Source organism: Lampris incognitus, chromosome 5 (assembly GCF_029633865.1).
Source record: "Lampris incognitus isolate fLamInc1 chromosome 5, fLamInc1.hap2, whole genome shotgun sequence".
NCBI classification, from domain to species: Eukaryota; Metazoa; Chordata; class Actinopteri; order Lampriformes; family Lampridae; genus Lampris; species Lampris incognitus.
The window spans coordinates 4,839,838-4,864,389 of NC_079215.1; the positions used below are offsets into that span (position 1 = coordinate 4,839,838).

Below are 24,552 nucleotides of genomic sequence, written 5' to 3' on the forward strand. Positions count from 1 at the left end.
GCGAATTCGGGGGACAGTCTGGGAGACTCTTATGGACTAGTCAGGTCTAGGGGTTAAGGGTTAAGCACACTGTACTAGTCTTGCCCCACTTCCGATGGCCTTACGGTCTTATCATCCCACTTCTGACACCAATGTAAGCGAATTCGGGGGACAGTCTGGGAGACTGTCGCCACAGCCGGGACGCGAACCCGTGTCTCCCGCTCCGCAAGCGACAACGTTAACCAGTCGACTAAAGGGTCCGACCCGTTAGCCAAGGGCCAGGGTGTCTACTTAGCCATGCACGTTACACTAGCCCCCTCCTTCGGGAAGCGCGTCCCCGCGCTTAAGCATATCAGCTCCTTCATGCCTCTGGGCGCATAAGCTTCCGATGGCCTTACGGTCTCACCATCCCACTTCTGACACCAATATAGCGAATTCGGGGGACAGTCTGGGAGACTCTCGCCACAGCCGGGACGCGAACCCGTGTCTCCCGCTCCGCAAGCGACAACGTTAACCAGTCGACTAAAGGGTCCGACCCGTTAGCCAAGGGCCAGCGTGTCTACTTATGCGTGCACGTTACAGTATGTTAGTTCAGTTTTAGGGTTGATGGCGTTGAGCTGGAAAGGTGTGAAGGTGTAGTGTCCTGAACAGTGTGTTCAAAATGGCGCATCCTGAGGCGTGTGTATGCAAACTGCCGCCATCGACTAACTCCATGGGACGCGGCCGCGGCTCACGGTGACGTCACTGCTTAACCACACCTCCGATCATTTCTCAGCGAAAACCAGTCCGAGTATGTAAGAAAAGGAAGAAGGGAAACAGGCCAGTATAACCCCCCCGTCACCTCTAACACCACCCGTCGTTGATGACGCAGAAGTACGTCGGCCATGTTTGTGAAAAAGCTCAAAACATTTCAGGGCGACAGTGAACACAACAGACAGATGGCATCAGGACAACGCACTCACTTGTTTCTCGTCATGTTGACACAGTCCACTTCTGGTCTGCCCTGGCTCATTGTGGCGACTGAGGCCGCCACGTGCATGATGTCCTTAAAACCTGTCAACCAAATCAGAGATGTCTATCCGCTAAGGCAAGGAAATGGACACACAAACCGTTTTTCCCCGTGGCGTTTTGCCTCATCTGAATTGAAGGTCTTAGGATAGCGGGTATTGTACATGTACACCTGCTCTATTTCCATCGCTTGAAGAATGTGGTGTGACTGTAAGGCTCTCTGGCACGGACTTGCAATTCAGGGCAATACAAATAAAGTGAGACTTTGACCAGAATATGTCTTTTGCTCACCATGTTACTAAGCTTGTCCAATCCCGTTTTCTTCAGCGAAGAAATATTGCAAAAATCAGAAATATCAGGCGTCCAGGTGGCGTGGCGGTCTATTCCGTTGCTTTCCAACACGGGAATCCTGGTTTGAATCCCCGCGTTACCGCCGGCTTGGTTGGGCGTCCCTACAGACACAATTAGCCGTGTGTGCGGGTGGGAAGCCAGATGTGGGTATATGTTCTGGTCGCCGCACTACCGCCTCCTCTGGTCGGTCGGGGCGCCTGTTCGTGGGAGAGGGGGAACTGGGGGGAATAGCGTGATCCTCCCACACGCTACGTCCCCCTGGTGAAACTCCTCACTGTCAGGTGAAAAGAAGCGGCTGGCGACGCCACATGTATGGGAGGAGGCATGTGGTAGTGTGCAGCCCTCCCCCGGATCGGCAGAGGGGGTGGAGCAGAGACCGGGACGGAGTGGGGTAATTGGCCAAGTGCAGTTGGGGAGAAACCATCAGAAATATCGAAATATTTATTCACGATTTCATTTTCTCCCGTCCAGATTACTGCAACTCCCTCTACTCCGGCCTCATCCAGGCTACTTTAAATCAGCTGGTTCCGAATGCAGCTGCTAGACTGCTAACCAGAACCAGCCGTGGGTCCCATCCTACCCCTATTCTTGCATCCCTCCATTGGCTTCCTGCAAAATTCAGAATAAAATATAAGATCTTATTGATTACACTCAAAGCACTGCACGATCTTGCCCCCAGTTACATTTCTGATCTTCTCATTCCTCGTTCCACTTCCCCACCACCCCGATCTTCAGACCTCCGTCTTTTATCCGCAAAACAAAAGGTGACCGCGCCTTTGCAGTTTTGGCCCCAAGCCTCTGGAATAATCTTCCCCCCAATCCATTGGATTCACTGAATCTCTGGACTTCTTAAACCAGCTTCTAAAAACTCATCTTTTCAGGCAAGCCTTTTACAGATCCCCACCCCTGACTTCTGCTATTTCTTTTTTTTGAGGGGGGGGGGTTCCCCCTTTTTCCTACCTAATTACACTTGGCAAATTGTGTCTGTAGGGATGCCCAACCAAGCTGGAGGTAACACGGGGATTCTAACCGCTGATCCTCCCTGCTGGCAGACAACGGAACAGACCGCCATGCTACCCAGACGCCCAGTTGGTCTGTTTTTGAATAGCTGCCCAGCAACATAATCCACGCTAGCGAGCAAGCTAGCTATCAATTAAGAGTCTTGTGAACGAATGGACGGGTAGAAGTCCACTGGCTTATCTGTGTGGCGAGTTTGATAATGAGAAGGAGACAGAAATAGGAAGAGCTTTGTTGGGAGGAGGCCTGACCTCTCCATCATCACTGAGCATCTTGAAGGCAGTTTTAACACCGTCAGGGTGCCTCGACAATTTTTCTTTCTTTCTTTTTTTGTGGCCCCCCCCCAATTTTATCCGGCCCATTATCCCACTCTGCCGAGCTGTCCCGGTCGCTGCTCCACCCCCTCTGCTGATCCGGGGAGGGCTGCAGACTACCACAAGCCTCCTCCCATACATGTGGAGTCACCAGCCGCTTCTTTTCACCTGACAGTGAGGAGTTTCACCAGGGGGACGTAGCGCGTGGGAGGATCACGCTGTTCCCCCCCAGTTCCCCCTCCCCCCCAGAGGAGGCGCTAGTGCAGCGACCAGGACGGACACATACCCACGCCCGGCTTCCCATCCGCAGACACGGCCAATTGTGGCTGTAGGGACGCCCGGCCAAGCCGAAGTTTAACACGGGGATTCGAACCGGCGATCCCCGTGTCGGCAGGCAACAGAATAGACCGCCACACCACCCGGATGCCCCGATACTTATGTCTTCACCAAATCAAAAAGGAGATCTACTGAGGTTTTTCAGCAAAACACGTTCGGATCCTCGGTCGCGGAGAGAAGAACTCTCCGTGTAAACTCAGACATGCCGTTCGCTGTTGTTGTCGCCGTGTTTTGTGTTAAGTTATTCGACCCATGACGGTGGAAACGACGCACTGAAGATGGCGGGAAAAAAACCATCACAGTTGAACTAGAACCTAACCCCACTATCCAACAAATACACCGCCGGTGTACTATGTTACATAGATGATAAAAAATACACATAAAGAAACTGGAAGGCAACAAAAAAAGAAAAGGACAAGGAAACAGGACCGACAGAGAGAAGATAAAGGAGGTCAAGACCGGACGGGAGACGGGTCCGGGTCAGACCGTGAAAGCACAGACAACAGAACTCACTGAACAATGGGGTTTTGTGAGTTTGAAACAGAAGAACAGAAAAGAAATGGGGCGGCAGGGGCAAGACTCAAAAGAAGCGGAGCCTCCGAGGGGGCTGTAACCGTGGAGTAACAACCGACGAGCCCTGAAGGGAGGGATGAGACTCCAGCCACGGGACGACTGTGTACAAAGGAGAGACAGAGAGAAACCATAAAAGGAGACCGAAGTGAAGCTGAGGCTAAACAAAGGACAGATAAGATAAAAGCAACATTTCAACTGGGAAAGAGGAAACCTGGGGGGGCGGGGCAAGCGATTAAAGGAGAACGTCAGTATTTAACCTCAGCCGTGTTTTCCTCTCTTTAGGAGCCGAAATCGAGCGACGGGTTTAAAATCGGGCGGCGCGGTCGCCTCACAGCAAGAAGGTCCTGGGTTCGAGCCCCGGGGTAGCCCAACCTTGGGGGTCGTCCCGGGTCGTCCTCTGTGTGGCGTTTGCATGTTCTCCCCGTGTCTGGGTGGGTTTCCTCCGGGGGCTCCGGTTTCCTCCCACAGTCCAGAGACATGGAGGTCAGGTGACCCGGCCGGACTACATTGTCCCTATGTGTGTGTGTGTGTGTTGGCCCTGTGATGGCCTGGCGGCCTGTCCAGGGTGTCTCCCCGGGGGCCTGCCGCCCGGTGACTGCTGGGACAGGCTGCAGCACGACCCCGCCACCCTGAGAGCAGGGGAAGTGCTGTGGATAATGGACGGATGGATGGGTTTAACATCTTTTAAACTGATTCGGTATTGAGCAAGCTCACAACAGCCGTAGTTGTCCTTCGGGCCAACAATGTTTCGCAAAACCTTCTGAGCCCTTTTGTGTAGCTTGTGTGTTCGGTATTTCTGTGCCAAAAAAAAAAAAAGGCCCTATGCTGCAACGCAATGACATTGCAGCATCGTGCGCAGCAGTCGGCTGATGCGAGCTTGCGCGATGCTGAATCAACGGGCAGGGATGCCCCCCCGTTGCTCGGTTTGTCGCCTGACGACAGGGAAACGGGACTCGGGTTGAGAAATACCAGCATTTTCCTTTAACTTCTGCGCCCACCAGGCCCCTTCCTCTGTGGCTAGCAGCACAAAACAGATCTGGGGATGTGGCGAGTCGCGGCTGCTGCCATTCCTCTGCAACCATTAAAACCCCCTTTTTTTTAATTTCAGCACACCTTTTTTCTTGGGGGGGGGGGTTCCCCCCTCTTTTTCTCCCCAATTGTACCTGGCCAATCACCCTGCTCTCTGAGCCGTCCCGGTCTCTGCTCCACCCCCTCTGCTGAGCCGGGGAGGGCTGCAGACTACCACATGCCTCCTCCCATACATGTGGAGTCGCCAGCCGCTTCTTTTCACCTGACAGGGAGGAGTTTCACCAGGGGGACGTAGCACGTGGGAGGATCACGCTATTCCCCCCAGTCCCCCCCCCCGAACAGGCACCCTGACCAACCAGAGGAGGCGCTAGTGCAGCGACCAGGACACATCTGGCTTCCCACCTGCAGACACGGCCAATTGTGTCTGTAGGGACGCCCGACCAAGCCGGAGGTAACACGGGGATTCGAACCGGCGATCCCAGTGTTGGTAGGCAACGGAATAGACTGCTATGCTACCCGGACGCCCCCAATTTCAGCGCTTTTTCGCCAGACTTCCAGCTTTTGCTGCAAACTTCAGTATTTTGTTCAGTTTCCAGCATTCGTCTGGTATGAGCACTGACGACAAGCTAGGCCCTCGGCGCCATCTGCAACCAATAACTGTCCGTCCTCTCTTTAGTCAGCGGGGATTAAGCGGAAACTGAGGCTTTTGGAGAAAGGTCATCAGCGGACACAGTGCCTTAAAGGACAAAGAAGGGAAGCGTTTGGATTGAGGGGAAGCTGTGAGGAGGGGAGGAGAAGGAGAGACATGGTGTTACCTATGCTTGTGGGCATGGCCTTTGTGGTGTTGGGGGGAGGGCTGTTTGGCGAGGGCGGGAGGCATCGTTGGACCCCTACGCTACACAGCATGTCCAGCAGTATCTTTCTATTAGGACCTTTCATTTCAAACACACACACACACACACAAACACACACACAAACACACACACGGGCCAACGGGGTTAGGCATGCACACATACAAAGACATGCAGAGAGAGAGAGAGAGATGGAGAGAGAGAGAGAGAGAGAGAGAGAGAGAGAGAGAGATGGAGAGAGATAGAACTCAAGAAAGTCATTAGCATTTAGCATGCATTTAAAAAAAACAATGGATGAGAGGGGAAAACCCACGACAAACATCCTGCAAGAGAAACCTTGCAGGTTGAATACATCATCACTAATGACTGGTTGAATACATCATCACTAATGACTGGTTGAATACATCATCACTAATGACTGGTTGAATACATCATCACTAACGACTGGTTGAATACATTATCACTAATGACTAGTTGAATAAATCATCACTAATGACTAGTTGAATACATCATCACTAATGACTGGTTGAATACATCATCACTAACGACTGGTTGAATACATTATCACTAATGACTGGTTGAATACATCATCACTAACGACTGGTTGAATACATTATCACTAATGACTAGTTGAATAAATCATCACTAATGACTGGTTGAATAAATCATCACTAACGACTGGTTGAATACATCATCACTAACGACTGGTTGAATACATCATCACTAATGACTGGTTGAATACAATATCACTAATGACTGGTTGAATACATCATCACTAACGACTGGTTGAATACATCATCACTAACGACTGGTTGAATACATTACCACGAATGACTGGTTGAATACATTATCACTAATGACTGGTTGAATAAATCATCACTAACGACTGGTTGAATACATCATCACTAACGACTGGTTGAATACATCATCACTAACGACTGGTTGAATACATCATCAATAACGACTGGTTGAATACATCATCACTAACGACATGTTGAATACATCATCACTAACGACTGGTTGAATACATCATCACTAACGACTGGCTGAATACATTATCACTAACAACTGGCTGAATACATTATCACTAACGACTGGTTGAATACATTATCACTAATGTCTAGTTGAATAAATCATCACTAACGACTGGTTGAATACATCATCACTAACAACTGGTTGAATACATCATCACTAATGACTGGTTGAATACATTATCACTAACGACTGGTTGAATACATCATCACTAACGACTGGTTGAATACATTATCACTAACGACTGGTTGAATACATCATCACTAACGACTGGTTGAATTCATCATCACTAATGACTGGTTGAATACATTACCACGAATGACTGGTTGAATACATCATCACTAATGACTAGTTGAATACATAATCACTAACGACTGGTGGAATACATTATCACTAATGACTAGTTGAATAAATCATCACTAACGACTGGTTGAATACATTATCACTAATGACTGGTTGAATACATCATCACTAACGACTGGTTGAATACATCATCACTAACGACTGGTTGAATACATTATCACTAATGACTGGTTGAATACATCATCACTAACGACTGGTTGAATACATTATCACTAATGACTAGTTGAATAAATCATCACTAATGACTGGTTGAATAAATCATCACTAACGACTGGTTGAATACATCATCACTAACGACTGGTTGAATACAATATCACTAATGACTGGTTGAATACATCATCACTAACGACTGGTTGAATACATCATCACTAACGACTGGTTGAATACATTACCACGAATGACTGGTTGAATATATTATCACTAATGACTGGTTGAATAAATCATCACTAACGACTGGTTGAATACATTATCACTAATGACTAGTTGAATACATTACCACGAATGACTGGTTGAATACATCATCACTAACGACTGGTTGAATACATCATCACTAACGACTGGTTGAATACATCATCACTAACGACTGGTTGAATACATCATCAATAACGACTGGTTGAATACATCATCACTAACGACATGTTGAATACATCATCACTAACGACTGGTTGAATACATCATCACTAACGACTGGCTGAATACATTATCACTAACAACTGGCTGAATACATTATCACTAACGACTGGTTGAATACATTATCACTAATGTCTAGTTGAATAAATCATCACTAACGACTGGTTGAATACATCATCACTAACAACTGGTTGAATACATCATCACTAACGACTGGTTGAATACATCATCACTAACGACTGGTTGAATACATCATCACTAACGACTGGTTGAATACATCATCAATAACGACTGGTTGAATACATCATCACTAACGACATGTTGAATACATCATCACTAACGACTGGTTGAATACATCATCACTAACGACTGGCTGAATACATTATCACTAACAACTGGCTGAATACATTATCACTAACGACTGGTTGAATACATTATCACTAATGTCTAGTTGAATAAATCATCACTAACGACTGGTTGAATACATCATCACTAACAACTGGTTGAATACATCATCACTAATGACTGGTTGAATACATTATCACTAACGACTGGTTGAATACATCATCACTAACGACTGGTTGAATACATTATCACTAACGACTGGTTGAATACATCATCACTAACGACTGGTTGAATTCATCATCACTAATGACTGGTTGAATACATTACCACGAATGACTGGTTGAATACATCATCACTAATGACTAGTTGAATACATAATCACTAACGACTGGTGGAATACATTATCACTAATGACTAGTTGAATAAATCATCACTAACGACTGGTTGAATACATTATCACTAACGACTGGTTGAATACATCATCACTAACGACTGGTTGAATTCATCATCACTAATGACTGGTTGAATACATTACCACGAATGACTGGTTGAATACATCATCACTAATGACTAGTTGAATACATAATCACTAACGACTGGTGGAATACATTATCACTAATGACTAGTTGAATAAATCATCACTAACGACTGGTTGAATACATTATCACTAATGACTGGTTGAATACATCATCACTAACGACTGGTTGAATACATCATCACTAACGACTGGTTGAATAAATCATCACTAACGACTGGTTGAATACATTATCACTAACGACTGGTTGAATACATTATCACTAACGACTGGTTGAATACATTATCACTAACGACTGGTTGAATACATTATCACTAATGACTGGTTGAATACATTATCACTAACGACTGGTTGAATACATTATCGCTAATGACTGGTTGAATAAATCATCACTAACGACTGGTTGAATACATTATCACTAACGACTGGTTGAATACATCATCACTGCTACGTACAATCAAAACACACATGCTCACGCCATAGAAATGTACATCAAAAATCACACTGCTCTGCTCTCTGGTCAGGAGACATTTATAGCGAATGCAGTCATTACTTTACCATGTGCAAACACTAGATTTCAATCAAACTTGCTGTTTGAGAGAGGAACAAACGAGTAAAGCACACACTTGCACCTTTTGAGCGGTGTTAAAATGAAAGCATTTTGGTTGGGCCAACTAGCAAGAATTAAAACTCTGCGAGAGCAAAGCGGAGCGGTGCCGTTCGGCACCGTTCGACCGGTCCAGAAAGAGAGCAGATTAGTGAATGATGCTGTCGTTTTGACAGTTGTTAAGGCACACCCAATACTTGGCTCATAACAGACCCAATCAACTCATGCAGAAACAGACGCATCTGCAATCTTGTGATATTGCACAAGTTTCCAAATGAGACTTGACGTAAGCATGCTGTATTAAGTCATGAACTGGCTGAGGCGGTCAGTATACTGAGTGGAAACAACTCCTTCACTCGATTTCCATCGATGATCCCCAGAATATCACACACACACACACACACACACACACACTTCTCCCTTTACTCGCTTCTTTTTATTCTTCACGTCTTCTTTTTATCTTTGCCACTAGTTCTTTTTATTCCGGTACCCCTCACCTCCCTCAGCGCCTCTCATCCCTTGCTATTTGGACCATGTACCACCATCTTGTTTTAAACCATTACTCTCCTCCACTACCTTTGCTGGTGCGGGCAGCAATAAGGCCGGGCGTCTCCCCCAGATCATTGTGGATCTCCACATCAGCCCCGAACACGATCAAAGCCTTAATCAGCTCCATGTGGTCCATCTGGAAAAAACAAACAAACATCGTCACCGTCATAAACTGGTGCCTAACACACTGCATGTCCGTTAATTATAACTTTGTTTGTGAAGCACTAAGTACAAAGGGCTCGGGGTTTTTCCTGCATACAGAATTATGCTGCGTCAAATCCCGCCCCGCCTGCAGCTCTCTGAATACATTATCACTAATGACTGGTTGAATACATTATCACTAATGACTAGTTGAATACATCATCACTAATGACTGGTTGAATACCGGTCCACCACATCGGCTGTACCGTAATCAGCACGGTGCAGCTGGAAAGGCGCTGCCAAAACTGGCAAAGAGGAAGAAAGAGCTGCAATTTTCCAGAAGTTTCCAGTTGTGGAAAGTGTAAATTAAAGCAAAGGCTTTTTTTTAAATTTTATGTTGCATTTACGTTCAACTGCACTGCAAGAGGGCCCACGTGAACTTTAAATGAAAACCACAGCTTATCTTATATTTGATTTAATTTTAAACAACTTTGCTGCCAAGTGTGTAAATTAACACATTAGCGTTTATGTTGTATCTAATTTCATGTTGGACGGGGCACTTTTATTTTATTTTGTAAATAAAATGTTTTTTTCTACATTTATTTCTGATTTTTCCCTCCCAATTTAGTGGCCAATCGATCTCTATTCAAATTCAAAACCCCCACCCTCGTACTGCATCATGCGTCCGCCAACCGCATCTCCCGGCCGGCAGCCTGGAAGGAGTCGCCTGGTCACTTCCGTGACCAGGCGACTCCGGGCCGAACCACTGCTTTTCCCCACACACACACCCAGAGACGCAGTCATGTGACGAACACAAGCCGACTCCGCCCCCCTCCCCAAGACAGCGCTGCCAATTATCGCTGCTTCATCGAGTCCGGCCATAGCCGGATCTGACGAGACCGGAGCGCGAACCCCCGGTCCCCAGTGGGCAACTGCAGCGACACCAAGCCGATGCTTAGACCGCTACACCACCTAACCCTAACCCTAACCCTAATAAAAAATAAAAAGTTTGAACGTGATAATTGTAATTTTCTTCATTCATAAAATCACCAGAACTCCTTAAACACGTTGCTTGTAAAGGAAAACGTGTTCGCTTGAGCCCGACGGCCCGGCACACATGCACGTGTGTGCGCATGACCAGGGCGGTACCACCTCCGCCTTGATTTGGGCCAGACCACACCCCGGTGCTTCCATAAAAGACGAACAAAAACAAGAAACAATAGAAACAAGATTACACCAAGCAGCGAAACACGGACAACTGTGAAAGCTGCCACCGGATGTGAGCCCTGTTTGAAGTGTTGTTATAGGTGTGTGCATGTGTGCCTAAAAGCACGACGGAGAGGACGAAGGGGTTTTGGGTACCAAGATGTGGATTCCAAGGAGTATTTATGACAACAAAGCGTTAAAAACTCTTGCAATGATTATGGTGATTTTAGGGTAGGGGAAGTATGGCAGTTGTCCCAGAAGTCATTAAATCAGACCAAATTATGTGATTTGCTGTCAAATTCGTTGGACTTGTAACTTTTCTAGATTTTGTTTTCTATCAAGCAGCGAGAGTTTAAGCCAAACATGACCCGTGGGACCAGGTTGCATGACATTGTACATTGAAGTATTGTTCAGCCCTAGTTCCCAACATTTCTCCATCCTAACTGTTCCGCCGATGGGAAAAAGATGTTTCGAAACTGTTGGAAATTGTTAAATCGTTGCCTGGACCAGTTCGCTTTTCGCTTTAGGTTGCTTGTACTGCTGTTGCACCAACTCCGCTGGAAGTAACTCTGGCTAGAATAATCAGCTGAGGGTAAAATGAACACGAGGATGGGGACGCTGGGAGCAGATAGCATTGTGGGAAGGAGACAAGGGGGCTAACAAAAACAACTGGTCCCTTCTCCCAAATAGATATGCTGACAGCTGGAGACGCTGTGCCAGAGGGCACAAATTTGATCTCCAAAGCAGCCAATGTATTTCTCAACAGGTCTGAGCTGGTTTGGTGTGGCGTGTGTCAAAAACACACATGTCTAGCACAACACAAAGCTTCTCCCAGGCAAGTCAACCCCATCTTCTCATGGTTCAGACTGTTATCACTAACGGGGCTCTGGCTATGGGCGAATCGCTGGCACCCTAGAAAGTAATTGGTCCCCTCCTGCCTTGTGGGATAGGCTATTTAGCCAAAGGCTAAGGGTGGGGCAAAACCCGACAGAAAACCTCTGGGGGAGTAACCCCCCATAGACCAATTACTATGGCCCACTTGAACGTGGACATGTCTTGGTAACTGAGTCAAGGTTACCCCAGTTATGGGTTAAATAACAAACTAAACTACTGCTTCGTAGATGCCCTGGGAGGGGTAAAGGCTATGGGACCAACCCAGACAGAAATTGGGTAGTGAAGGAGTTGCGACCTTGGTCTACTATCAGCAAATGACAAGCATGAAAAATGCTCGACTGCGGTCGAAGGACGATGATGTTTCCCAACAGTCACGTGTTCTGATGAAACGAGATTGAGAAAACACACTGAACTCGCCACAAGTGTTCCCTAATTGTAAGTCAATAAGAGCGTCACCTTGGTTCACCAATCTGAACACGCATGCTTGTACACAAAAGGCCAAGGAGATTAACTCCATTAAGAGACACGCCCCACCGGAAAAATGGGAAATCACTGCTGGCGAAAATTTCGATCTGTTTTGGGATAGTCGAAAGGAGCCAGTTGAGGTGGTTCAGGCATCTGATTAGGATGCCCCCTGGGTGCATTCCTTTGGAGGTTTACCAGGGACGGCCAACTGGGAGGAGACCCCGGGGTACACGCAGAACTCGCTGGAGGGACTACATGTCCAATCTGGCCTGGGAACGCCTTGGGATCCCCCAGGAGCTGGAGGGCGTTGCTGGGGAGAGGGATGTCTGAAGTGCCCTACTTAGCTTGCTGCCACCGTGACCCGACCCCGGAGAAGCGGCTGATGATGAATGAATGAATGTTTTGGGATCGTCGCTCCTTCTTCAGATCTAATGGAGTCCACCCAAACAGACTGGGTAGCCGGATGCTAGCGGCCAACCTGCAGCACACTGTGCAGTCCCTTCCACATGACTGACTGCTTCATCCCATCTCCGCTTCCGCCTGTAGTGGCACTCGATGGTACCGTTTCACCTGCTGGCTCCCTCTGCTGGCCTCACCTGTCATTGACCCTCTCGAAAGGAGTTTTCCCCATACAGCGTCTCTCCTTGGGTCCTGCTGAGCACTCTTCCATCAGCAATATTCCTATTCCCACTAGGATTACCTTACTACTACTACTACTACTACTACTTTTGGCAGCTCCCGTTAGGGGGCGCCACAGCGGATCATCCATTTCCATTTCTACCTGTCTTCTGCGTCTTCCTCTGTCACACCAGCCACCTGCATGTCCTCCCTCACCACATCCATAAACCTCCTCTTTGGCCTTCCTCCTCTCCTCTTCCCTGGCAGCTCCATATTCAGCATCCTTCTCCCAGTATACCCAGCATCTCTCCTCCACACATGTCCAAACCATCTCAATCTTGCCTCTCTTGCTTTGTCTCCAAACCGTCCAACCTGAGCTGTCCCTCTAATATACTCGTTCCTAATCCTGTCCTTCTTCATCACTCCCAGTGAAAATCTTATCATCTTCATCTCTGCCACCTCCAGCTCCACCTCCTGTCTTTTCATCAGTGCCACTGTCTCCAAACCATATAACATAGCTGGTCTCACTACCATCTTGTTAACCTTCCCTTTAACTCTTGCTGGTACCCTTCTGTCACACATCACTCCTGACACTCTTCTCCACCCACTCCACCCTGCCTGCACTCTCTTCTTCACCTCTCTACTACACTCCCCGTTACTTTGGACAGCTGACCCCAAGTACTAGGATTACCTGACTAAACCTACAACAAGAGCAAATTTGGTTTCCATTCCACCCACTCCAACAACAAAACCAGGTATATCTTCTACTCAACAGCAATTACACCCTTTGACTGCATCTACTGTTGAAACGATTGCTGCTATGTTTTGTTTGCTGAACGCAAGGTCCCCTGCTAACAAGTCTTTTTTATGCCAAGATTTTATCACGACCAATAATATTGATTTTTTTTTATTCATTACCGAGTCCTGGTTAAGCCCTGTATACCCTATCCCGCTAACTGATGCATGTCCCCCCCAATTACTCCTGTTTTAATCAACCAAAGCTGTCCGGCCATGGAGGTGGGGTAGCTGTCACCCCCCCCTTTTTCTTCTCCCCAGTTGTATCTGGCCACTCTTCTGAGCCTTCCTGGTCGCTGCTCCACCCCCTCTGCTGATCCGGGGAGAGCTGCAGACTACCACATGCCTCCTTCGATAGATGTGGAGTCGCCAGCTGCTTCTTTTCACCTGACATTGAGGAGTTTCACCAGGGGGACGTAGCATGTGGGAGGATCACGTTATCCCCCCCCCCCTGAACAGGTGTCCTGACCGACCAGAGCAGGTGCTAGTGTAGCGACCAGGACACATACCCACATCCAGCTTCCCACCTGCAGACATGGCAAATTGTGTCTGTAGGGACGGCCGACCAAGCCGCAGATAACACGGGGTTTCGAACTGGTGATTCCCATGTTGGCAGGCAATGGAATAGACCGCTACAGGGTAGCTGCCATTTTTAATAATTACGAATGCTCCCCTGTCTCTCTTAACACTTTTTCTTCTTTTGAATCTCTGGATTTTCTTTTTTTTTTTTATAAATTTATTTCTGATTTTTCCCTTTTTTCTCCCAATTTAGTGGCCAATTGATCCCTATTTTAATTCAAACACCCACCCTCGTATTGCATGCGTTCGCCAACTGCATCTCTCCGGCCGGCAGTCTCGAAGGAAAGCGCCTCCCCACTTTCGTGACAAGGCGAATCCAAGCCGAACCACTGTTTTTCCGACACACACAGAGACGCATTCACATGACGAACACCAGCCGACTCCGCCCCCCTCCCGAAGACAGCGTTGCCAATGATCGCTGCTTCCTCGAGTCCGGCCATAGTCGGATCTGACGAGACCGGGGCGCGAACCCCAGTCCCCAGTGGGCAACTGCATCGACACCAAGCCGATGCTTAGACCGCTACGCCACCGCGGACGACGAATCTCTGGATTTTCATGGCCACCATCTGACACTCTGAATTTTAATCTCTAGCCCACCTAAGACTAACACTAGTTTTATTCAAGAAATTTCCGAACTTCTTTCTTTTATTATGGGCAAATATGACCGAGTTCTTATCCCTGGTGATTTTAATATACATGTTTGCTGCCCTTCCATGTCTTGTTCTTGTCACTGATTTTATTAACATCTTTGGCTCTTGAACAACCTGTTAAGGAGCCAACTCATACTCCTGATCCGGTGTTGTCTTATAAGGTTTCTCTTTATAATATTGAACTGCTAGATTTTAATGTCTCTGATCACAAAGCTGTGATTTTTCACACCCTGCTCCTGCTCACAAACAATCTACCTGTATCCACTCGCAGTCTTTTAATTCCAAGTCAGCTAGTAGTTTTAGAAAACAAGTTTTTACTGGCTCCGGCTAGTAATACCCTTAACCAGAAGGAGCTCTCTGTAAATGATTTACTGCATAATTTCAACGATATCTGTCGGATGATCCATGATGGAATTGCTCCAATCAAAGTTAAACGTGTCAAACATAACACCCTCCCCTGGCTTAATGACCACACAAGGGATTTAAAGAGGCAGTGTAAGAAAGCCAAGAGAAAATGGAAGAAGGACAAACTCAGGGCATCTCTTGATAAGACTGGAAAAGTTAGATGCTGGCTTATCAGAAAGCAGTTAAGGAAGCAAGGCATCTCTACTTTTCTGATTTAATTGCTGGTAGCTGCCACAACTCCAGGGTTTTATTTCAGCGGTTAGACCCCCCCCCCAGGCCAACCATTGGATGAATTTGCTGAAAAATGCAAGCAGTTTCTCCACCACTTTATTAAGAAAATAGATGACATTAGGCCCCACATTACACCGGTGATGAACAATCTCCCCACTTGCACTGAACCCTCCGCCAGTCTGACTCGCTTTAGGCAAATTTCTCTATTAGACTTAGAAGAGTTAGTCTCCCATTTGAACTCTTCCACCTGTCAAATAGACACCGTCCCCACTAGATTTCTGAACGAGGTAGTTCCCACTGTTGGCCCGCAAAAATTCTCTGCATTATCAACTGCTCACTGTCTACCAGTTTGTTTCCATCTAGTTTTAAACATGCAATAGTCCGACCTCTCCTAGAGAAGCCTACTCTCGACCCTCTTGTTTTAAGCAATTTTAGACCAGTTTCAAATCGACCTTTTTAATCTAAAATCTTAGAAAACTCTGTTGCTCGTCAACTAATCACACACATGAATAGTTGTAGTATTTTCGAGCAATTTCAATCGGGATTTCGTATCCACCACTGCACAGAAACGGCTCTCATTAAAGTTACCAACGACTTATTGCTCACCACCGACTCTGGTGCTTGCTCAATTTTAATTCTACTTGACCTGAGTTCTGCTTTTGATTTGGTCGACCACGACATCCTTTCAGATCGCCTGGAAAACTATGCTGGCATCACTTCTCTTGCCTGGTTCCAATCCTACCCATCTGACAGATGTTTCTCTGTTATAATGGGAGAATTCTCCTCATCCCCAGCCCCCCTCGCATGTGGTGTCCCCCAGGGGTCAATTCTTGGTCCATTATCATTTTCCATTTACATGCTCCCCCTGGGTCAGATCATCCATCATCATAATATTAATTTTTACTGTTATGCGGACAACACCCAGCTTTATGTCCCACTTACTAGTAATGACACACACGATCTTGTGTTATGGCTTGTCTCTGTGATATTAAGTGCTGGATGTTACAAAACTTCCTCTGGCTCAATGAGTCCAAAACCGAGGTCCTTTTATTCAGCCCCCCTAACCTAACTGGCGACCTGGAAAAGAGTCTAAGGAACCTATCCTCCAATGTTAAGCACTCTGGCTGCAATTTGGGTGCCTTTTTTTGTTCTTACGCCAAGCTCCGTTTTGACACGCCAATCACCAAGGTAGTGGTCTTTCTTTCTCCAAATTAGGAACATCATAAAAGTTAAAACATTTCTATCTCAAACGGACCTTGAAAAAGTCATCCATGCATTCATCTCATCACATCTGGATTTATTGTAACTCCCCGTATTCAGGGCTCAAGTCAAAAGATGATCTCCCGCCTCCACGTCATCCAAAACTCAGCTGCCAGACTTTTAACAATTTCCAAGAGCCATGAACACATCACTCCCATTCTTGCAATGCTTCACTGGCTACCTGTTAGGTATAGGATTGATTTTAAACTTTTACTAATTACTTTTAAGGCCCTACATGTCCTCATTCCTACATATATCACTGATTTACTCACACCCCATGGGCCTTGTCACTGCCTGCGCTCCTCAGGCAGGTCGTTTTTAACTGTCCCCTCAGCCAGCCTTATTACTAAAGGAGACCGGACATTTTCTGTGGAGTCCCACAGGAACTCCCTACCTGAGGAAATAAGGCTAGCAAACTCACTGCCTTCTTTTAAATCACTTCTAAAAACTTACTTTTACAGGAAGGCTTTTTTATAATAAATCCATTGTTGCCCAAGTTGTATTCACTTGTATTAATTTTTTTTGTATTGTTTAGACCTAGCATTTCTTCTATATTTTTATTGTATTTTGTTGCTTTATCCCGACTATGTGCATTACTTTATCCTGTTGTGTAAGGCACCTTGTAACGCTGTTCAGAGAGGTGCGATGTAAATAAAGTTTATTACAAAACCCACCCTTGAATATCTACAAGCCCCCCCCCCCTCGTGTCTTGTGGATATTAAGAGGCCATTATACAATAAGGATGATATAAATGAAATGGACATATAGCACTTTTGGATACAAACCTTTCATGAAGAAATATTAAGATATGATTTTCATAACACAGGCATACAGCATGTCGCGCTAACTCTAAATTCCGTTAAGGTTTAAGGTTTCAAAATCCATCTACTCCTTTGCCCACATGAACGGGGAATTGCAGTTTTACGCCTGGTCGGTCGACTTTATGGAAAACAGCACGGTGAGATTTAATATCTCGCACACACACAAACACATAGTCGCACACATGTACGCACCTTCATGGCCAAGTGCAGTGCAGTGTTGCCATCCTGGCCCCTAAGGTTGGCGTCCCCTCCATGGGTGAGCAGCACCATGGCTGCCTCAAAGCGCCCCCTCTTGGTCAGGATGTGGAGGGCACTCTCCCCCGTCTTACTGAGGTAGTTCACCGCACAGCCACGCTCCAGCAGCAAACGGCACATCTGGTAAAGAGAGAGAGAGCGAGAGAGCGAAGATTGTATTGGGTTCACATCTACATTAAATCTGGTTTTCCACAATGAATAGTTTACAGCTCAATTTTCTATGGTCCCCTCAAATAAATGATGTAACAAGAATCAATCTTTCATCTTCACATCTTCTTAACACCATGTTCTAGAACATCACGAAAACATTACTTGTGCTTATAAGACTAAGGGTTTTTCTCTTTCAACGACAATATCTTTTAGAAGCGTCATCCTGCACTTGTGGGCGTGCACTAACAAAAATGTCCAATGAAGGAATGAATGAAACTAGTCAAAGGCATTTTAATGTCCACTAGGGATGCACCGATACCAATACCAGTACTGGATATCGGTTCGATACTGTCCTCATGTACTCATAAAACTACTCCGATAGAACCGCACCCGATACCCAACTAGACAGTTCCTGCTGAAAGTGTAAAAAGTGAGCGGTCTGTTTTCTCGCCATTTCTACGGGAAGAGGAGGACATGGAGCCAGATAGACGATTGGGAGCGATGGTTGAGAAGCAGACGAACACGACGTGTTGTTTGTCCAAACAGAGCAAGACATGACAAAGTTACAAGCGGGTGTAACTTGGATGAGTGCAGGAGGCATGGATGCGGCACATCGTGTGGAGGCGGCGGAGCGGCTTCGTTTACCTGCTATGCCAACTGGGTCTGTGTTGTGTGCAGTTGCGTGCCAGCTGTATTTTTCTCCCCAATTGTACTTATCCCACTCTTGCGAGCCGTCCTGGTCACTGCTCCACCCCCCTCTGCCGACCCGGGGAGGGCTGCAGACTACCACATGCCTCCTCCGATACATGTGGAGTCACCAGCCGCTTCTTTTCACCTGACAGTGAGGAGTTTCACCAGGCAGACGTAGCGCATGGGAAGATCACGCTATTCCCCCCAGTCCCCCCGCCCCGAACAGGCACCCCGGCCAACCAGAGGAGGCGCTAGTGCGGTGACCAGGAGACATCCACAGCAGCATCGTCGTGGGGGGGGGGGGAGGCCGGGGGGGTGCTCAGGAAGCCTGGAATTAAAAGTTTGTTTTGGTTTGAAAATGTTTATTTCTAACTAATTAGTGTCATAACTCCAGTTAAAACTGGCTCAATACATCGGTTGAGGGACTTAAAGAAAATAGCGGAGGCTCTCTGGGGCCCCTCTCACCCCTCTCTGAGGCCCCTCTCACCCCTTACAAAAGGTGCAAAATGGTTTAGTCCGCCCCTCACGAGCATCTCTCAATGCAGCTCATCTAGTCCTGTCGCGAGTGACTGCTGACACAAGCACAGAGTTGTGTCTTTCCCAAAGAAAAGCAAAATCTGGGTTCCAGAAAAGAAAAGAAAACAAGGAAAGGAAAGGGAGAGAAGGCAAGATGAGGGAACACAACTGTTGAGTAATTTCTTCCAAAAGAAAGGTGGCTAGCTAGCTCCTACTACCACAGCTAGGTAGCAGCTAGCTAGCTAACGCTTAACTCCTACTACCTGAACACAGTAGACATTAGCTAGCTAACTGCTAGTACCACAGCTAGGTAGCAGCTAGCTAGCTAACTCTTAACTCCTACTACCTGAACACAGTAGGAGTTAGCTAGTTAGCTAGTACTGTAACACACGCAGTATCATAGCTATCAGCATCATAGCTATAGTGTCAATCACTGCGAGAATCCCAGACCTTCTTGCTGTGAGGTGACCATGCTAACCACTGCGCCACCAGATATCATGTCATATATTTAATTTGTTACAGTAAGAAAGTGAGGAACAGCTGATGAAAATAAAATAAAAGATGTTTTCAAAGTCATTGTTAGAACTGTTACGGTATTATTAAGTACTCATATCGGTACTCAGGATCGTTCTTTCATTCATTCATTCATTCATCTTCAGCTGTTTTTCCAGGGTCTGGTCGCGGTGGCAGCAAGCTAAGTAGGGCACTTCAGACAACCCTCTCCCCAGCAACACCCTCCAACTCCTCCTGGGGGATCCCAAGGCGTTTCCGGGCTGGACATGTAGTCCCTCCAGCGAGTTCTGGGTGTACCCCGGGGTCTCCTCCCAGTTGGCCATGCCCGGTAAACCTCCAAAGGAAGGTGCCCAGGAGGAGTCCTAATCAGATGCCTGAACCACCTCAACTGGCTCCTTTCGACGCAAAGGAGCAGCGGCTCTACTCCGAGCTCCTCACCCTGTCTCTAAGGCTGAGCCCAGACACCCTACGGAGGAAACTCATTTCAGCCACTTGTATCCACGATCTCACCCTTTCGGTCACTACCCAAAGCTCATGACCATAGGTGAGGGTTGGAACTAAGACTGACTGGTAAATTGAGAGCTTTGCCTTCCGGCTCAGCTCCCTCTTCACCACAACGGTCCGGTACAACGTCCGCATCACTGCTGATGCTGCACCAATCCGCCTGTCAATCTCCCTCTCCATCCTACCCTCACTCATGAATGAGATATCGACTCGGTATTGGCGAGTACCCAAATGTAAGTATTTGTTCTTGGTCTGAAAAAAAGTGGTATCGGCACATCCCCAATGTCCACATTCATCTAAAACGGCCCAGCCATCAGTCAAATCAATCTGCCTCCCATCACAAAATCATATATATGTCATATATATATATATATATATATATATATATATCACATCCTGAATGCCGTTACATGGGACCTTTACAAGAATGGTGATAAAAATAAGATGAAGAAAAGACACGGCAGTACAGATTCACAAAGCTAAAGAAAACTGCATGGACATGGAATCCATCCAAAGTGAGAATACTTTCCTTGATACACATCGGTGACTAAGAATGACTCAGTCTAGATGTTTGCATCCACGCCCAGTGAACTTTTCCTCACCTCGGCAGTTTTGGACCAGTGTAGCGGCGTTCCCCCATAGACCGGGTCCTCGGCCTGCAGCTGGCCCGGGTCCGCCGTGAGGATGGCCTCTGTGCAGCTGACAGAGGAACATAATGACAAACAGAGCTCGTCACGTTTGACAGTTCAGCTGGTTCGCGGTTCAGTTTTCAAAGTTACTATTCAACTCAGGTAAAAAACAAACAAAGCAACAACAACAAAAACCGCAGCGATACAAATCCTTGTCCGTAATCATTTGATATCGCTTGATGATCCAGGAAACTAAGATTGTTTTCAACAAGAGACAACAGCCCGGGAATCAGGAACACTTTGTCATTTCACCTCATGTACTTCCATCCATCCATTATCCGAACCGCTTATCCTGCTCTCTGGGTCATGGGGATGCTGGAGTCTATCCCAGCAGTTATTGGGCGGCAGGCAGGGAGACACCCTGGACAGGCCGCCAGGCCATCACAGGGCCCCTCGTGTACTTGCACACATGATATGAAACGAAATGCCATTTCCCTCAGCCCACAGCAGTGCAACATACAGACAAAAACACATTTAAGAGCTACAAGAACACACATATTCAAACTAACACATATAGCCAAACTAAACAAAGAGAAATCACTGTCCAAGGGAAGACACGCCGGCCAGGATGAATGTCGGAACCGCTGGTCTGCATGGGCTCGCAGTTAGCCTAGCCTGCCCCGATTACACGTCCTGTCAGACCGCCCTCTGTGTCTCCTCCTCGGGCGCAGCTCCAGGCAGGGCCGTGGTCCCTGTGGCAACTGGATGAAGCTCACCAAGTCCTCCCAGCCGGTCCAGCGCCAGCTCTCCCTGCCAGACACCTTCGACACGACTCCCCACAGTCCACACGACGACATCAAACACACCAGTCAACGCCAGACCGCCCTCGGTGTTATCAGAACTGCTGGTCTGCATGGGCTAGCAGTTAGCTTAGCCTGTCCCGCTTCCGTGTCCTGTTAGACCGCCCTCGTTGTGAATTCCTTGGGTGCAGCTTCGGGCAAGACCGCGGCCCCTGGGCCCACGGCACAGCAGACCAAGCTCTCCCAGCCGATCCAGCGCCAGCTCTCCCAGCCAACAAACGAAGACAAAAGCTTAAGACGCAGACGTGGACAAAGACACTACGGTCCTGGGTGAGGCCACTGCGAACGTGAAGTCGCGCCGCCATCTTCCCACACAGAAAGCGGTGAGCTCTCCGTTGGCTTTGAGAACGAACGCACCTTGTTTTGATGTTGAGATTAATAATTTAATAGAAGGTTATTTTTTTCTTTCAAAAAGGTGGATGACTCATTTTGAAACATCTCTTCTGTCGATAACATGCCAGCGTTTAACCTTTTCCTTTCTTTGAATGAAAAACAAAAAAGCTGATGTTTGAATAACAAATTAAGAGGATGTCTGCTTTTGAGCATTTGATAGCCCCTTCCTAGAAGAAAGAAAGACGAGAGAAAGAAGGAAGGAAGTCATTTTGATTTTGTCATTGTACAGCTGTTGGGTGACAGTGAGATGTGTCCTCTGCATCTAACCCATCCTATGTATAGCAGCAGTGGGCAGCTGCAGCGCCCGGGGACCAACTCCAGTTCTTTCCATTGCCGATGTCGGAAGATGGTGGCGTGAATTCACACTTGCGGGGCCTCACTCAGTACCGTCCACGCAGTGTCTTTGTCCACGTCTAAGTTTTGGCTCCGTTTGGTGGCCCGCAGACACGGCCAATTGTGTCTGTAGGGACGCCCGACCAGGCTGGAGGTAACACGGGGATTCGAACCGGCGATCCCCGTGTTGCTAGGCAACGGAATAGACCACTACGATAATATATTTTCCAACCATATTAATTTAATAACTTTAAAAAGAGTCCACTTAGGCGTCCGGGTGGCGTGGCGGTCTATTCTGTTGCCTACCAACACGGAGATCGCCGGTTCGAATTCCCGTGTTGCCTCCGGCTTGGTCGGGCGTCCCTACAGGCACAACTGGCTGTGTCTGCGGGTGGGAAGCCGGGTGTGTGTGTATGTGTTCTGGTCGCTGCACTAGCGCCTCCTCTGGTCGGTCGGGGCGTCTGTTCGGGGGGGGGGGACTGGGGGGAATAGCGTGATCCTCCCACGCGCTACGTCCCCCTGGTGAAACTCCTCACTGTCAGGTGACAAGAAGCGGTTGGCGACTCCACATGTATCGGAGGAGGCATGTGGCCGGGATGACTTGGAAGAGTGGGGTAAAGTGGCCAAGTACAAATGGGGAGAAAAAGTGGAAGGAAATCTAAAAAAAAAAGTTTTTTAACTTAATGAAGCGAGCGGCCCTGCCGTACTGCACAACCTGCATCCTTGCTAAAGTTTTGTGCAATATCAGTGTAGCTTGCCAGCTTGAGTGCTTTTCATTGTTGTTGAGACAGGACTTTGAAAACAGCAAAACACAAAGAGCGGAAAGGAAGTCAAATACGGACCGAAATAGTCAGCACCAAATGGGAAACTCATTTCAGCAGTCCACATCCGGTGAGTCAGAATAACTCTCTGCAAAAAATGTACTTATTATTCAATTGCTTCCATCTGATACCCGGCACACAGAGGAGGAGGCAGTATGAGCTGACCTAGAAGTCGGGGAGGCGCCTCCATTTATCAAATATATGGCCCCGTCTGCCCTCTCACCTTTTCTCGTTGTACTTCATGGCAGCATGGATGGGGTAGCCGCTGGCGCCGATGATGTCACACCTGGCCCCACCCCCCAACAGGGCATTGACCACCTCGACTCGACCCAGACGGCAGGCGACATGAAGGGGCGTCTCCCCGCGACTGTTCAGCTCGTTCACCCCGGAACACAGACGAGAACACAAGACCTAGGGCGTGGCATGGAGAGACAGCGGGGGTGAGGGGGGATATGGGGGGGGGATATGGGGTGTGACAAGAGGTCGCTTAGTTGAGTGATGAAACATATCCGTCAATAAACGTTGTATCCAGATGAACCAATTCAACCATGTTTGATTGTTGAAAGGATTTTACCAGTACTGGCAGTGGTTTTCCCCATCACAAAGATTTACAGGTAGCATCTAGTCACATGACATGACAACTAGTCACACATGACATGACATCTAGTCACACATGACATGACGTCTAGTCACATGATGACAACTAGTCACACATGACATGCCATCTAGTCACATGACAACTAGTCACACATGACATGACAACTAGTCACACATGACATGACAACTAGTCACACGTAACATGACATCTAATCACACATGACATGACGTCTAGTCACATGATGACAACTAGTCCCACACGACATGACAACTAGTCACACATGACATGACATCTAGTCACATGACAACTAGTCACACATGACATGACAACTAGTCACACATGACATGACGTCTAGTCACACATGACAACTAGTCACACATGACATGTGGTCACACATGACATAACATCTAGTCACATGACAACTAGTCACACATGACAAGACAACTACTCACACATAACATGACATCTAGTCACACATGACATGACATCTAGTCACATGATGACAACTAGTAACACATGACATGCCATCTAGTCACATGACAACTAGTCACACATGACATGACAACTAGTCACACATGGCATGACATCTAGTCACATGACAACTAGTCATACATGACATGGCAACTAGTCACACATGACATGACATCTAGTCACATGATGACAACTAGTCACACATGAAATGACAACTAGCCACACATGACATGAC

At 47.2% G+C, this 24,552-nt stretch overlaps 1 protein-coding gene and 1 long non-coding RNA gene across 3 annotated transcripts in view; one reads left to right on the plus strand and one right to left on the minus strand.

Moving 5' to 3' along the window:
- The window catches only part of pla2g6 (phospholipase A2, group VI (cytosolic, calcium-independent)), a 56,712-nt gene that overhangs the window by 22,114 nt on the left and 10,046 nt on the right, over positions 1–24,552 (minus strand). For both annotated transcript variants that reach the window (XM_056280635.1, XM_056280633.1), the window contains exons 5-10: positions 23,472–23,659; positions 20,815–20,911; positions 17,777–17,959; positions 9,547–9,655; positions 5,423–5,539; positions 942–1,032 (exon numbers count right to left, since the gene is read on the minus strand). In XM_056280635.1, the coding sequence (XP_056136610.1) occupies positions 942–1,032; positions 5,423–5,539; positions 9,547–9,655; positions 17,777–17,959; positions 20,815–20,911; positions 23,472–23,659 (785 nt within the window). The remainder of the gene's footprint in view (positions 1–941; positions 1,033–5,422; positions 5,540–9,546; positions 9,656–17,776; positions 17,960–20,814; positions 20,912–23,471; positions 23,660–24,552) is intronic.
- LOC130113117 (uncharacterized) lies at positions 22,012–23,570 on the plus strand. Its single transcript, XR_008810267.1, has 3 exons — positions 22,012–22,024; positions 23,219–23,318; positions 23,497–23,570. It is a non-coding gene; the product is annotated as an uncharacterized LOC130113117 (long non-coding RNA).